The 16,314-nt window shown below is 59.4% G+C and overlaps 1 protein-coding gene across 7 annotated transcripts in view; it reads left to right on the plus strand.

Annotated features, from left to right (window-relative positions):
- Positions 1–15,861, plus strand: part of ADCYAP1R1 (ADCYAP receptor type I) — a 42,401-nt gene extending 26,540 nt beyond the window's left edge. For 3 of the 7 annotated variants that reach the window (XM_062178866.1, XM_062178868.1, XM_062178869.1), the window contains 4 exons: positions 5,604–5,687; positions 8,377–8,506; positions 9,915–9,956; positions 11,332–15,861. In XM_062178866.1, coding sequence (XP_062034850.1) covers positions 5,604–5,687; positions 8,377–8,506; positions 9,915–9,956; positions 11,332–11,520 — 445 coding nt within the window. In that variant the 3' untranslated portion in view covers positions 11,521–15,861. Of the gene's footprint in view, positions 1–1,955; positions 2,040–5,603; positions 5,688–8,376; positions 8,507–9,914; positions 9,957–11,331 lie in introns of all 7 variants that reach the window. The other 4 variants (XM_062178871.1, XM_062178870.1, XM_062178872.1 and 1 more) reach the window with 3 other exon arrangements.
- The last annotated feature ends 453 nt before the right edge of the window (positions 15,862–16,314 follow it).

A 16,314-nucleotide genomic window follows, 5' to 3' on the forward strand; every position in this document is an offset into this window, starting at 1 on the left:
CACAGCCCTGAAGGCTTATCCCAGCCCTGTCCAGTTCTGAAATCAGAGCGCCTTCCGCCTCACCTTTCATAGGAGCAGGGTCAGCCAGGGTGTGGGGGCAGGAACACTGCTGATCCTAGGGAGCAGAGTCAGGGGTGCCCAGTGGTTGGCGTGGTCCCTGGTGTCTGCCTGTTGCCCAGGTAGAAGCCACATGTGTTGCTCTCTCTGTCCTTAGAAGAGAGCAGGTGAAAAGGAGATGGGGTGTTTCCATGGTGTCATTGTGTGCTTGGCCCTACCTGCATCGTGGACCTCAACAGGGGACTCCCTGCCTTGATGGCTGCTGAAGGAACTAGCAGGACAGCCGAGAGCCCCTAGAGGGCTGGTCCTGGACCCAGAGAGGGGAGGGGCGGGAACTGCTCAGAAGCCAAATGCCAGAGCCTTCCCTGGGGCCCTTGGAGCTGGCTCTTGGTCTGCCTGCTGGTCAGCCTGGGGAACTAACCTAGCACCTGGCTTGCTCAGCCACCTTTTCTCTTCCTGTGCAATGATGACACGACATTGGACGAGATACTTTGTTTTTGCTCTCCATGTAGTCTCTCTTGCATTTTTTTTTCATATTTTTGCAAGTTTTCACCACGCTCTGCTGATGTGTGTCTAGTATAGAGTGGGAAATTGCCCATCGATGTCAGTCATACAGGCTCCGAGGCCAGCACGGTGGGGACCCAGGAGCTGGCCCTTCCTAGCCTTGCCTTGAGAGCCCAGTGCCGCCTTCAGGTCAGGGAGAGCTCTGCCCCTCACACCTCCCTGCCTACTGCTGGGAATGGGGCCTTGTGTATGCTCCTAGAACCCTGCTTGACTGGGTTTCTTGGACCCTCACGATGACTTCCTGTATAGGAAGTGGGCGGGTGCTGGAGCTGGCCTCCTGTCTTGTAGCTCTAGCAGGCTCAGAGCCTCCTCCTAGGCAGGAGCAGTTTCTCCTTCTAAGCATGCCCTCCCCAGCAATCCTCTTCTTTGGGGGATTCTCCCAGCTTCCCCTCGCTCTGCTGGACAGGGCCACACGCAGAGGCTCAGGCTCAGTCTGAATAAGGACACTCTGCCAGCTCACACGTCCCGCCCCAGCAGCAAAGACCCCAGGGGGTGGCAGGGAAGGCAAGTGCATCAGGATTTCAGGTTGCCCATAGCCTGGGACTGTGGACTCCTTTTACGTCTTACGGATGCACAGATGAGAGCCGTTTGTAATCAGCACACGGGTTAGCCATTGGAAGATCGAGCCAGGTCTTTACCTAGCTGGTCGGTCTACTTCCATACATGTGAAAATCCCTCTTGCCATGTGAGCAGATGCTTTTTTTTTTTTTTTAGAAAGCTGGAGCTCTGCTAGTCTTGAACCCCAAAAGATTAAAACCTTAGATGAGGGGGTCTTGGAACCAGATGGGAGGGCTGATGCCAGACTGACCTACTTGATGCATTGAAATTCAGCAGCACGTTGGAGTGCTTCAGTGCCAAGGGGACACTGCTGGCACGTGAATGAATGGCAGTCCCAGTGCCAGTGCTGCTGGGAACTGAGCACACTGACAGCTCTGTATGCGCACACTTCCTGCTCACACCCGTAGCGAGTGTGTGGACTAGGACAGCCATGGGTGTCAAACCCTGTTCTACCAGCAGGGGACTAGTTATCCCAGAGCAGTGAGGCAGGAGGCCCTGCCCTCCAAGCTTGACCCAGTGGGGTTCCTGGAAGAAGAGCTTCCTGCTGGCTTCCCATCTCCAGTGAAAGTGCCCCAGCCTGCAGGGCATGGACAAGGCATGGCTCTGAGCTGGGCAGTGTCCGGGAGGAGGGGGTGATGCTGCCTGTGGGTGGAGAGGGCAGCGGGAGATGCCAGGGCTGTGCCTGGGGCCCCAGGGGCACCAGCGTTAGGTGTTGGGCTAAAGAGCCCCTTCAGTTCTGTCCACAACAGCTCTCCGGTTTTTTCCTCTGTTTCCAGAATAAATGTAAGCCTGGGAGTCCCCAAGAAAGCCCGAGAGGACCCCCTGCCTGTGCCCTCAGACCAGCATTCACTCCCTTTCCTGTAGGTTGGTTCCAGCCGCTCAGATGACAAGGGTTCGTCCTCCGTAGCCGGGCACTCCTGACCCCGCCTCAGCAGGACCTGTGGGGTCTGGGACCCTGCAGGGGCTGGGGGCACTGAACTTTCCATGCGCTCTCACCTGCTGTGCCCGGTGGGGGCCAGGACTGGGGCAGTGGCCAGAGGTGGAGCTGGGGGCTGGGTCAGGGCTGCATGGACTCAGGGTTGCTTTGGTCGGGATAAGGGTTAGGACTCAGCTGAGGCTGGGGTCTGCATTGAGATCCCAGCTGCTTGTTGCCTGGGGACTGGAGCTGTGCACTGTGCCTCGGTTCCCTAAGGGGAATGGGGTGGTCGGGGTTGGCGGGGGAGGCTTCTAGGGCAGAAGCGGTGCAGGGAGAGCCTCGGCCCCACCCCAGGGGGACTGGCGTCATTCGTGAGGTCTGCGCCCGGAAGATGGGCATTGGCAGCTGCATCCTGGTCTGGGGCTGGGATAGGACATCTCTTGGCTCCCCACATCTCTACCTGGGCCCCATCACAGAGCTTAGAGCCAAGCTCTGCTGTGACCGGGCAGGAAGGACAGCCAGGAAGGTGGCAGTCCCGGCTGCCAGCCAGGGGCTCTGGTTCGTCTTCCCCTGGCAGAGACCTGGCCCTGCCCGGGGGCACCCCACCCTCACCCGCAGCTCCTGTGATGGGTTGTTCACCTCATTTTGCAGGTGGGGAACTGAGGTCTGGAGGAAGGAAGTGCTATTGCCTAGGATCAGCCAGCAAGGAGCCCTGTGCTCAGGTGCCCCCTCGGGTGTCCAGGCTGCAGGGAGCAGGGGGCTGGCTTCTCTGCGTGCTGGGAGAAGAGGCCGTGTGGGCAGGGGAGCTCCCGACACCTGCCCAGTGTGCTGGCCAATGCTTCCTGGGGCCCGGGCAGGTCCGGGGGGCGCACAGCCTCTTAGCCCAGGCCTCGCTCTATGAACTACAGGTCTGTATTGTGCTCCATGACCACTGGGGTAAGGGGGTGAAGCAGGTGGGGGTGCAAAGAGTGCCCCGCTGGCGTCTCTGTGCTGTGTCCTGCCGAGGGTTTCCTGTGCCACAGCCTGTGTAGACTGCGTGTAGAGGCCGCTGCAGCGTTCATGGAGTTTGCCTGCCATAGAAACCGTGGGTGGCAGATGCGACTGCTATGATTTGGAGATGGCTTTGACTTCCCAGTGGATGCCCTGCGAAGCTGTGGCAGAGCCGCGCCTGGAAGCCGCAGCTCTCTGGCCTGTGGCTGTGGGTGGAGGCCCGCACTTGTGGCCGGGTCTCCTGACCTCTCATTCAGGCCGTGCCGCTCTCCGGGCAGCCTCCCCCACCCCCCAGGCTAGGTTTCTCTCCTGTCCTCTTGGATCCAGCCCAGCCTTGGTCTCCTTAGCCGGCCTTGGTGTGTCTCTTCCTGGGGGGAGACTCCTCTTCCCTCTCCACCTCCAGCCCTACTTTTCAGAGACCCCCGTATCCCTCTCCTTCTCACGCCCCTGTCTCTGGCATTTCTCACCATCTTACTCTGTTTCTTCTACCAGTCCTTTTGCATTGCCTCATTGCAGGTTTAGAGCAAGGGCTGTCTTCCCCTTTCCTTCTAGATCCCTCTGCCTGGAGCCCCCACCCCCCACTTTGCTGCTCCTGATCTGCCTTCCCCACCCTCCCCATCAGCGTCACACATCCCAGCTAGCATACCACTAGATGAATGGCCTCTAGAATATTCCCGAATCTCCAGGTGTCTGTGATTTTTATGGACATATCTCAAGTCAGAGAGGGGCTCTGAGGAGAACCGCCAAGGCTTTCCACGTCGGGGTGAGGGTCGAGGGAGGCAGCAGCTGAAGCTTGGGGGTCTCGGGCTCTTGAACCTCGCTCTCTGCCGTTGGCAGAGGCTGAAGTTGAAGGGTCGCGTGCCATAGAAGAGACTGGCCGAGCTCTCTGTCTGGGTCATGTAGATGATAAGTCTGGACAACAGAATAGAGACTATTCCTGGATCCCCAGTGGTGCTCTGTCCATTATTGATGAGCATGTACTTCCTGGCGTGAGCCTCTGTCGGGTATGAAACACACCTTTGGCATTCACCCGGGACACCTCTCAGGGGCAGGGCGGGGCGCCTCCGACAGTGCTGCTGCAGCTCTGATGCGTGTGTGGCCCTCTGGGGCCCTTGTTAGATGCAGATTCTGAGCCCGCAGAGCTGGGGAGGGGCCTGAGACTCTGCAGTGCAGGGCGGCTCCCAGGAGGTGCTGACGCTGCAGGGCTGAGCACCACAGCTGTTCCTCGTGTAGCAAATGAGGCTTCTGATGCCCACTGCACAGTGTGACGGGCATTGAAAGGTGCCACGTTTTAAATGGCAGCCACGATCCTGGCGGGACACGGAGGCTGCCAGCCAGGGTGGGCCCTGACCTTGAAGCACGTGAGGTACATAGCCGCTGAGGCAGAAGGACAGGTCCGCACAGGTGAGGTGCCTGCAGAGCTAGAGTCACATGCAGCAGACCCGTGAACACAGAGCCTCCATCTCTTGTGCGCGCCCATCTGCCTGTGCAGCGGGTCCATGGTCGCCAGCCAGGACCACCGGGCACCTGCGCAGGGGCTTGTGCAGGAGCGACAAGATGGCGTGGCTCGGAGTCCATCGCTGATGTGCCCATCATGGAAGGACGAGACGTGCCCGGGGCATGTGCCCATCCAAGATCGGCAGACCATGAGGGGCTCAGAGAGACCTCTTGGCCTCTTCACGGGTGTATGACCTTGTTCAGTAGAATACAGACAGCTTGCAGCCTGGGCTCAGAGCCGTAGGGGCTCTCCCTTCTGCAGCTATCCCAAAGGGCACTGCTCTCAGCACTCCATCCTGCCCCTGGAACTTGGAGCATGGCGCCCAGTAGAAGTCCCGGCCCTGTGTTGTGCTGCCCAGTGGGAAAACCGCTAGCTAGCTAGGGCCTTAAAGTGTGGCTAGGAGAACTGAGAAGCACATTTTTACTTTGCCGATTTTAATTAATTTTAATTCAAGTGTCTGCATGGGAGTAGAGCAATGGTGGTCACATATAGACCGAGTAGGGACCCATTCAATCCTGCCTGCCTCTGCTCCCCGCTCGCCACCGTAGGCGCTGACACTGTGGCCTCTGGGGCTCAGAGACAGGAAGAGTGAGAGGGTTCAGGGGAAAGACCTGTGGACAGCCAGGTTGGTCCTCATAGCCAAGCCCGGACCGGCTGACTGCAGGCTCAGGCTGGCTGTGCTAAGGCAGCAAGTGAGCGAGCTCCCCCACGTGAGCCTCCCCCACTCCCAACAAAGCCATGCTGGGCTCCCTGGGTGAGACCTCACCCAGGCCCCACCTTCTGGGCACACACTCTTCCCCCAAGCTTGCCCGGCTCTCGTTGCCCGCGGTGTCTGTACACACGTGTGTACACGCATGGGCATGCACCTCTCTGTGCAGAGCTGACCAACCCTTGGCCCTCAGCTTCCTCCTCTTCCTCCCCCCTCCCCCGTGTTCCTCCGCCCTCCCCGGGAACCGTGCTGCCCTGAGGCCCACCTGGACACCCCCCAGCTGACCGAAGTGCTAATCTTGTCACACCCAGCAGCTGCGTGCAGAAATGCTACTGCAAGCCACAGCGGGCTGAGCAGCACTCTTGCAAGATGTCAGAGCTGTCCACCATTACTCTGTAAGTGTGCGTGGCCGTGGCTGTGGCCGGGCGTCCCGGAGGGGTGGGGGACGCATGCTGCTCTTGCTGCTGCCTTGAGCTTGCGTTCCCGCCAGGCTGGAGGGCAGTGGACAGCCCCTCCGGGCCTCCCAGCCCCGGCTCTGTTTCCCAGCTGCTGCATGCTGCCGTGTGTGTGTCCTGTGAGTTCTTTGTGACCTTGTGGCCCGGGGGCGGGAGGGCAGGGCTGGGGACGGGGCTGGCTTGTGCCGAGAGGGAGCAGCTCAAGGTGCTGCAGCTCCTGGCTGCCCTGTGGCCTCTGAAGAGCCACACTTCCCTGGGCTTCGTTCTTAGCCCCTGCAGTTGTTTCTAGGAGTTGTAGAGTTTGGGTCCACCCAGACTGTGTCCCTGCCCAGGGCAGGATAGGGCAGGCCAGTCCTCGGAGTGAGTTGCCGTCGGGTCACTCCCCGCATCCTCCCCAGCGTCCTGTAAGGTGCGTCTTCGTATCAGCCCCGTTTTACAGATGAGGACACTGAGGCACAGACAGCAGAGGGGACTCCCTCACTGCTATGGGATCGGCACAGAGACGATTTCAACCCAAGGGAGCCCTAAGCACTGCGCCCCAAGGTGTCTCTAACAGGGCCTTTGGGCCTCACCGTGGTGTCCCACAGGGAGTGGGCTCAGTAAAGTGGGCGTGTCTGACCACTGGAAGCGCTTCTCGGTTTTGAAGACTTCTCTGCCTGGGGGTGGACTCCTTGGGGAAGAGGACACAGGCTGAGGCCTGGGTGGTGGTCTCTCCAGGTTCATCCGATCACAGCATGAGGCTCACCCCTCATGGTCCCATTCCAAGTCCTAGTGCCCTGGCCCTCGCAGCTGCTGGCCGGCCCCCACTGCCCTGTCTGCTGGAAGGGTCTGTGCAGGAAGTCCTGGCTATGCCAGGGCTGCCGGGGCTGGGCCGGGTCGCCCTTGGACTATTCTCACCCCCATGACCACAGGCACATGTAGCCTGTGCCCGCAGGGGCGCTGTCACTAATGCTCTGAGCCCCGCCAGCCTGGGGCACCAGTTCCTGGTTTCCAAAGTTCTCGTCCAATCGCAGGGGGCATCCCATCTGTGCGAGGGGAGGCCTCGAGGTGGCGGCAGAGGCCGTGGCCTGGGCACTTCTGTTACAGCATCCTCTGAAAGGCGCCCCTGTGGGCGGGGCCGCGGCAGGGCTCCAGGATGCCCCGTGCCTGCCCTTCGTGCTGCTGTCCCCTGCTTTGCTGACTTTCATCCCCTGGCACTTTGGGTGCCTGGCCCTGGGGCCCCACAGACAAGCAAGCCCCGAGCCCTGTTTGGTCTTCGGTGCATTTAGCCCTTCATGGAACAGGCATTTGCTGGATGTCAGCGTGGTGCCAGGCTGTGCTTGCCCTGGAGATAATGGAGATAAACGAGGGGTTGCCTGGCATTCCAGGAGCCACAGTCAGAGACGGATGGAGGAGAGGGGGCAGAAGGATGGGCTGTCAGGAGCCCCTATGGGCCCAGAGCAGGGGGTCGTGGGGATCCTGTTGGTCTGCCCAGAGACCCCAGGACACAGAACAGCTGCCTGTGAGCAGGGAGGGGACAGATGGGAGCCCCCACTGGAAGGCATGGCCACTCTCTCCACCTGGAGCTCTCGGTCCCTCCTCTTGCTTCTCCCTCTCCCTCCTGCCCTCTCCTCTCTCAGAGGCCCTCACATGCCATGGATTCCATGTTTCTAGAAGTCTGGAGCCCCCACACTCCCCACAGAACGGTTCTGCCCCAGAAGGGCTGGACGGGGGAGGAGCTGGGGCACAAGATGTCACCGCATCCAAGTCAAACAGATGCCCCCAAGCCTGCTGCCTGCCCCGGGCGTGGGTGAGGCTGGCCCTAGTGTGGCTGAGGGGCAGGTGCCTCGGCAGGTCAGGGCTGGGCTCTGGGGGAGGCTCACTGCCCTAAATAGGCTGGGGTGGGCCAGGATGGGGTCTGCAAGAGCCCCGGAAACAAGCCCTGCGCTGTACAATGGGACCCACGATGCACCTGCTCTTGAATGTGCTCCACTGGGCTTCTGCACCCCCAAACCTTGGAGCAGAGCCCCCAGGTCCCAGCCTGGGTGCCAGAGGCAGGCGGAGTCCCCCACAGAGCCTGTTCTCCTTGCTTGTCCCTCCTCAGAGCGGACACCTTTCCCTTCCTATGACTGAGCTTCCGCCTGACCGCTTGGTGATTGTGTGTGCTCCGTCAGTCCCTCCCCCAGTCCCTCCCAAGTGCCCGCCTCGTTGTACCTCCTCCGTCCCTGACATCGGCTCTCTCCATGGCTCCTGGGGAGCGTCCCCGGCCAACCCAGGACTCAGGCAAGCCGTGGGGACAGCTCAGGTGCAGGGAGCTTCCTTCCAGAACACGGCGGGGTTTGCTTCTCCTGTCTTGTGTTCAGCCCTGACCTCACAGCCCCTCCGCGATTTGCACATTGCACAGAGATGCCTGCAAATCCCATGGGCTCTGCTAGTGGTTCCACAGGACATTGATGGGGCACTCTACAGGCCGGGGGTGCCCCCCACAATGTTCCAAGGGTCTCGTTGGCCACCATCTCTCCCAGGCCCCTTGCACAGATGCACAGGGGTCTGTGACAGGGACCCCAGCTGCATTGGAGAGTGGGGGCTGGGGGCTGAGTGCCCTCCGTGGCAGTCCCTGGAACAGAGGCCTTGCTCTCTCTCTGGACAGGCGGCTGGCCCGGTCCACCCTGCTGCTCATCCCGCTCTTTGGAATCCACTACACGGTGTTTGCCTTCTCCCCGGAGAACGTCAGCAAGAGGGAAAGACTCGTGTTTGAGCTGGGCCTGGGCTCCTTCCAGGTAGGTGCGGCGGGCATGCAGAGGGCAGAATGCAGAGAGCCCAGGGCCCTGGCTTCCAACCCGCTGTGCTCCTGGAACCCTTCTAAGCTTGATTCTGGGCCTCAGTGTTTCCTTCACTGAAATGGGTACTAGAGCCAAGTGCACTGTGAGGGCCCGGCTGCCCTGTAGCAAGACACACCAATTAGTGTCTGATTGTCAGGGCGTCTGGACTCCTGAGCCAGCCCCGCTGGCAGGATCTGAAATAGCAGCCCTGCCCCCTTCCCTGTCAGCTGGGGCACAAGACAGAGTGGTCTCGGCAGTCCCGCATGTCTGTCTGCCTGCTGACTTCAGCCTGCCAGAGTGTGCACCCTGGGAGGGCTACAGTTCTGTCTTACACAGAGCCCCTAGCACAGACCTGGCCACGGAAAGCCGAATGAGCCGGACAGGTGTCTGCGGAAGTGGCTGGGGAGGGGATGCGAGAGAACAGAAGAACTGCCCCTGAAGGAACGGGAGGAGGGGGCTGCACCCAAGGGAGTGACTCACGGGCTGGGAGCAGATGGGAGCCATAGAGTGTCCTTGAAGGCAGTGTGCTGGGTCAGAGCGTCTCACCCTCCACCCACTGTTGATGCCTGTGTGATCTTTGCGCTAAGGAACTCATCCTGTGTGCTGGATCCGGATCTCCCCTTGCCCTATGTTGATTCAAACTCCATTTTACTGGATTTCCAGTTTCCAGCCTGTCGAGGCAGGAATCTTTTAGACAGAACCTTGGCGATTTGCAGGCTGGGAGTCACAGCCCAGGGCTCCCGTTTCTGGGCTTGCTGGTATGTCCCAGGGGCCCTGACACCTTCGCAGGACAGGATGGAGCCAGGGAGGGCCAGGAACTGCTTTGCAGCATTGAGGAAAATGCTGCCGCTTGTTTGGTGTCCATCTGTTGAATACACAGCCTCTGCCACATGTGTGTCCCCATGAGGTTCTGCAATGCTGAGTACACGAGGGACCAACCCACAGGGGCTGCATGGGGAGCTGGTGGGGACAGGGACCACACAGGTCTGTCCTGTCCTGGAGGGGTCCTGCCCTCAGGACCTGGAAGGCTGGTTGTGGAACTCAGAGAACATTCTGGGGCACCCAGAGAAAACTTCTTGTGGAAAGTATGATAGAGCTGGTCTTAGGGAAGGCAAAGGCTTTTGACTGTGAAAGCAAAGCCAGGTGTTGTGGCAGTGGGAGGGGACTTGGCCACCGGCTACCTGGCTGCAGGTGCACCTGCCCATCTTGGTGCAGCAGAGCATGTCCCAGCTGACCCCAGATCCCAGGACACATGGTCCCCATGCAGGCTGTGGTGGTCTTTTGCTTCCTGGTGTCATCCTCTGGCCCACCCCTCCTGCAACCCCCTGCATGCAGCACGCTCAGGCCTGTTTCTCTCCCTGCACAGGGCTTCGTGGTGGCCGTGCTGTACTGTTTCCTGAATGGGGAGGTAAGACGCGGCCCTCACTTCTCAGCGGTGGAGGGGGGACAGGGAACTGGCCTGCAGACCACCCAGGGTTCCTTTCCCAGATCAGGGCTCTTCCAGGCTCCAGCACCAACAGGAGGGGGCTGGTCACATGGTTGCCAGCCTTGCCTGGTGCCGCGGCTTCCTCCTGATGCCCCGCACCCTGTGCCAGGGTTGGCACTGCCTTGCCAGCTCTGCTGCTCAGACCCAGCCCGCGAAGGTGTCGGCTCTGCACAGCACAGTTGCCCCGGGATCCTGCTCTCCCCGTGACGCACCAGGGGAGCACAGGTCCTGAGCTGCTGAGCCAGGGCTGCCCTACACTCAGTGCTTCCCCCAGCAGGCCAGCCTGGCCCAAGCATGTCCTCTGCTAGTGTGGGCACTTGGAAGCACCCCGGGGAGAGACGGGAAACCCAGGAATTCTCCATTTCCAGAGCTATCCACCTCACCCCTTCTGGTCCTTGGGCTGGCGCCTTTGAGCAGAATCCGGAGCCGGGGCGCTGGAGCAGGGCTCAGGGCCGGATGGGTGGGAGGGGGTTAAAGGTGGTCTACACCAGTGGTGGGGGGGTCATTGCTGCGTAACTGGAATCGAAGCAGGCTCCTCCCCTTTTCTGCACCTCAGAAATGAGATTGAGCTCAGTGGGCACCAAGACAAGCTATTGAAGGGGCAGATTAGGACCCCCCCCCCCCAGGAGAGGCTGAGAGGGCCCTGCAGGCAGTGGCTGTGAGAGCCAGGAAGGGGGAGTACGTGCAGCTTGCCAGGGGTCTCAGAGGAAGCAGAAGGTAGACTGGAGAGGGCGGGTGTGGGTGCTGTGTCCAGTTGTACAGCTCTGCTGAAGGTGTTTGTTGAGGGGCAGGTGGAGGCCCCCACTGGCCGTGCCCAGAGCTCGTGGGGATGTGTTTGCCCGGAAGTCTCGTCATCACCTGAGTAACTGAGCTGCCTGGCTGTCACCCTGGCTGTCATTGTTCTGGGGAAGGGGCTGGGAGTGGGTAGAGTGGGAAGCCCCCTAGTGATTGTCATGTGCAGTGGAGCATGCGCATCGTTGCCCTGGGCATCTGCCCCGAGGGGCTGCTTGCCAGAGAGTCCCTGAGAGCCTAGGGGGGCTGACCCCTGCCTGGCTGCAGGCAGCAGGAAGCCACTGGGGGGCCCTGCTCACACAGTGACAGGGACAGAGGTGGGCTGGTCAGTCCAGGGCTGTCCGTCTATGGCTGGCAGAGGCCCCAGGTGACCCTGACAGCTGCAGGCTGCAGTTGGGTGGCGGGCCAGGTGCTGGACAGCTCGGGACAGGCCCAGGCCAAGGCAGGGCCAGGCAGTGGGGGAGGTGTCTGCCTGGAAGTGACTGCCTGGGTTTGCTCCACGCAGGTGCAGGCGGAGATCAAACGGAAGTGGCGCAGCTGGAAGGTGAACCGTTACTTCGCTGTGGATTTCAAGCACCGGCACCCGTCCTTGGCCAGCAGCGGTGTGAACGGGGGCACCCAACTCTCCATCCTGAGCAAGAGCAGCTCCCAGCTTCGCATGTCCGGCCTCCCGGCTGACAACCTGGCCACTTGAGCTGCCCTCCCCTCTTCCTCTCCTCGCACACAGGCTGGGGCTGCGGGCAGGCGGGGCCCACGCATGTTCGCGCCTCTTCCCTCCCCTTGGGCAGGCCCTGGGCTGGAAGCTGGGGCCCAAGGAGGGGAGAAGGAGGCAGGGCACAGACTGGAGTTGCCCCTCCCATTTTGGTACTAGCCCCACCCATCATGTCCCCTGGGCTGAGACCCCAGACATGTAAATAGTCCTTGAATTTGGAAAGGTGTCCCCTCCCTGCCCCACTGTCTCTTGGCCAGCCTCGGGGACGGCCTTGACCCCGGATGCGAGGCCTGGTGAGCCGAGGCTGAAGGGACTTTGGATGCGGGAGCCTCTCGGGCCCAGACCCCATCCCTGGGGCTCTTCTGGGGTGCCCAGAGCATCCTGCTCTGTGGTCCAAGGTTTCCTCTTGCTCACTCGGCAGCTCAGTGTCCAGGGGCCCAACTCGTGGACACTGGGGCAGGAGGACAGTTCCAGGCTGTTTCTGTGGGACACTTGTTGGGGGTGTGGGCGAGGGCCAGGGGACGTTCTGGTGCTTTTCACTTGATCCAAGACAAGCCGAGAGCCAGAAGTGTGACTGAATGGGAAGGAGACCGAGTAAAAGTGGGAGCCCCGCGCACAAAGACTGGCCCCCTCCATAACTGCACCCCGGACCCAGTTGGGCAGGGGTCGTGTGGTCACCTCCTGCCCTTCCTGTCCCCAGAGAAGCTATCCCCAACCACGTCCACCAGCTGCCCCCTCCCCAATTGCCCCTTATGTCAAAGCCATGACTAAGACGAACCAGCCGCCTTCCTGTGATCTGTGACGTCAGCGAATCCTGAAGCACCTTACACCTCCAGGGACCCAAGTCCGGAGCCCAGGATCCCCCCAACCCCGCACTCCTGTGAATGATGAGGAACCCCAGGCACCAGCTCCTTGGGCCTGGACTCAGCTACCGAGCTCTCCCTAAACCTCTGCAGACTTTCCTCTGAGTGCCCTTGACATGGACTCATTGAGGGCCAGCAGGGAGTCCGGAGGAAGGAAATGCTACACCCCCATGCCCATTAGCAGAAGCTGCTGATGGCGGGGGGCTTTGGGTGGGACCACTGCTCCCCAGCACCCATGGCCGCGCCCCAGCCACAGCCTAGGGATTTGTAGCAGGAGGGCGGGAGCAGGTTCCGGAAAGGTGGAAGAACATGCTGGTCCGCCGTGGCCCCTGGAGGGCCCAGTTCATTCCGTGTCAGCTCTCCATGTTGCTCCTGTGCCTGTGTTTGTGTATTTGTTTCATGGTCATGTTCGAGAATGCTCAGGAGTCTGCGTGGAGGGGGTGCTGCTTGGCTCGACTCTACGAAGAAGGGACCTGGGGGACTTGCTGTGATTTAATGAAAAACCCTGAGTCCTGGGCCAGTGAAATAAATTCTTGGGGCTCTGGCAGAGCCAGAGGAAGAGAGGAACTACTTGCCCTGTCTTGGGCACATTCAGTGGCTCCGACAGTGCCCTCGCATCACTGCACCTGACCGCACGGTCCCTTCCCGCTGCCCTGGGAGCCACGTGTGTCACCCAGGCAGGTGTCGTTGTGCTTGGGACGCTCCTGTGGGGGCTGGGCTGCTTAGAGAGGTCCAGGATTCAGAGACCTAGAGTCTGCCCAGGTGGACTCAGTTTGCTGGGACTGTGGACACTGTGCTCCCTGCTCTGGGCCTCAGTTTCCCCCCTTGAGAGATGAGGCACCTTCTAAAGCTTCTCTGAGTTCGGTACTTCATGAATTTGCTAATTCAAAGCCAAGGCAGATAAAAGGGCACGCATCGTTGTTGTGTGTGTGTTGGCTAAGGTTCTGGTGTGTGGGTATGTCTCTGTATGTGTTGGGGAGTGGGATGCTGTTCGTTTTCCCTTTCTTAGTAGGAGCTTCTGTTTCCTCTGGACACCATGGTGGACTGGAGGGAAGGATCAGGCCATGGGCATTGAACAGGTGCCTTAGCATGGTGCACAGACACAGGCCTGTATGCTGACTGGGTGGCCGCTGGCCACCTCCACATCCAAGGAGAGTCTCCCAGGTATGGACCATTCATCTGCCATCACCCCATCAGCAGGCCTGCCTCACTGCGGAAGAAGCAAACTTGACTTTGTAGCTACACCATCACAAAACAGCAAAAAATGGCTGCCCTGCTTCCTGAGCCCTGGGGGCACGTCCTCTGATGGTCCTGGCGCCTGTGGGGTTTTGTTTGTTTTCTATCCAACTGAATTTTTGCTAGTCTTGTGACCAGAGTTTGTACCTGATGTATTTTGAATGTCCCAGAAAGTTCCAACCTTCAGGTAAACAGGAAATTGTGTGTAGGGGGCAGCATGAGGTCTGGGTAAAACCCTCCATCTCTGACTCTGTTTTCCAGTCTGTAAGATGGGCAGCAAGACTGGGTGGTGTGTGATAGCCCACTGCATCTCTGGCATCCTCCATCTATACACCAATCTGTTTGGAAAGGGCCCCAGGTGAGAATGGTGGTGTGTGCTGGACCGGGAAAGGATCTGAAATCCTGCCTTGTGAGGAGGACTTGAGGGACGTGGGGGGCCCTGGGCTGGGGCAGAATGGAGGTGCCAGCCTTCAGGCCCATGGGACTCACTCCTGGGAAGGGGTTCCTATGCTCTGCAGTCCAGAACAATGGAAATCGCCCTTGAGAGGCTGAGTTGTCTCTGGGATGAGCCAAGTTCTCATCCTCTGTTGCGATGCTCCCGTGATAGACAGGCAGGCAGTGTCAGGAGAAGGACCTCCATCCTGGGAAGATGGGCTCCAAGCTCACACTGGCATGGAGCCTGGGAGGGGCACAGAGGCTGGCATTTGGGTGGCTCACTGGCTTTCTGTGGTCCCCAGCACGGTGGGTCTCATGACTCCACCATGCTTGAGGCCAGGCCCCATCCTGTCTCTGTGGGCAGCTCTGTGGGCCTCCTTGACATGTCCAGTGGTCTCCGATGATTCCAGCTCTTCTCTAACCCCCATCCTCTGGGGAACCAGGCCAGGGAGCTTTAGCCAGGCTACACCTGCGTCCGGCATCACCCACAAGGACTCGTCTTCTTGAGCTGACACTCTTGTCTTCCTGGGAAAGGCAACTCAAAGAAGGTCTCTTTAATTCTCTGAGGGTCCTGGCCCCTTCAGAGTCCCTTCAAGGTGAAAATAGGAAGGACGTGGTTATCATCAAGTCTTGCTTGAGCCCAGAGACTGTGGAAGCTGGAGGAGTCTTGAGCAGGGAGCAGGTGAATTGGACTTCTCCCCGCTTTGCCAGTGGGCTGCTATTTGACCTTGACTCTTTCCTGTATGTTTTTGCGGGAGATGCAACATCCCAGAGCTGGGAGGAAGCCTGGAGCCCTGCAGGTCAGGCCTCCCCTCCAAGGCTGGTGAGGAGACACAGGTTGTCCTGGCACAGGTGCTTGCCGCCATGTTGGGATCCAACATGGGATCCGACATGGCTTCCTGATCATCTTACCGAGGAAATGGCCCAGCCCGTGGGTGCACAACCTTGTACTCAAGCCAGAACGTGACAGAGTAGTCACACAACCAACATTTAACCTTGCACAGGTGGAGTGCTTGGCTACACAGCGTTGTTCAGGAAACCATGCTGGAGGAGAAGCAATACAGCCAGCCTGGCATAGGGAGACTTCTCCCCACGTGCTCTGCAGTGTGAGGCTGACCCTCTGCGGGCCTCTGCCTCCTAATCTGAGAAATGTGCACTGTCTGTTCCCCAGGCCAGGGACAGGGTTGGCGTGAGGTGCCCTTGTGCATGAAAGGACTCTGGGTACTGGCTCCTTACAGGGACGAAGGGATTTCTTGCTGTTTGTCTAGTGCTTGGAGCCCTCCTGGGTTAACCTTTACTCAATTTGTAAAACCACCAGCATTGAGGGTAAGGGAGAGGCCAATGGGCTCTCACAGACACACAATTCTAGCTCCATGGTCATGAGCTGATTCACCTTGACCTGGGAATTAGGATGGGGAGACTTCCGTGTGAATGATGTCAGCTGCCTGGAAAGCCTTTGAGGATTTGGTACATTCCTCAAATGGACTGCGTGCCCATTCCTTCTCCTTCCCTGAACTCAAGGTCCTGGGATGTGTCTGCCCTTGGCCATGTCTGTCTTGTCTGTGTCTGTCTTCTGTAGCTTTGTGCCTGTCAGGGCTGGAGTGGAGCAGCCCCTGGCATCCCAGACGTGGACCCAGGCTGACTCATTGTAGCTGGGCCAGCCTGGATTGCAACTCCCACAGTAAAGCTAAGCCCACAGATCTCACTGCTACCGCTACTGCCATTAATGCTGTGCTCACAACCCTGTCTGGGATTTTAAGGATGTCCAACTGCTGTAGATGACTCAATAAATGTCTTATTATTTTTCCTGGTGGCTGTATCCTGGTGGAAGTGCAGGGCATGGAGGAGAGAATGACATACAGGAGACTTCTCCAAAATCTGATAACTCCAGGGTCATGGGCTCTACAAAGCCCTGGGGTCTTTAGATTCCAAAGGAGAGGAATGGGCCTGAATGAACTTAGGGTGGACTTAAAGGAGTCTTGGCCTCCAACGGGTCTACAAGGATTATGCAACTTGAGTAGAATCAAAGTCATTTGGAAGTTGGGTTGCTGGAAATGGAAGCAGCTTACCTTACTATGGGGTGGCCACCAGATATCCCCAAACCTAGCCTGCAGGGGGCACTTCATTGCAGGTAGCCCAGGTGCATCTGTAGCTGCCAGAGTCCTATCCCTAATACTGAATATTCAGAGCTCTCAGTTCTGGCCAATTCCCAGTAGCCCTCCTTTCCCCAGCGTGTTCTCAC

This window comes from Lepus europaeus, chromosome 20, assembly GCF_033115175.1.
Source record: "Lepus europaeus isolate LE1 chromosome 20, mLepTim1.pri, whole genome shotgun sequence".
NCBI classification, from domain to species: Eukaryota; Metazoa; Chordata; class Mammalia; order Lagomorpha; family Leporidae; genus Lepus; species Lepus europaeus.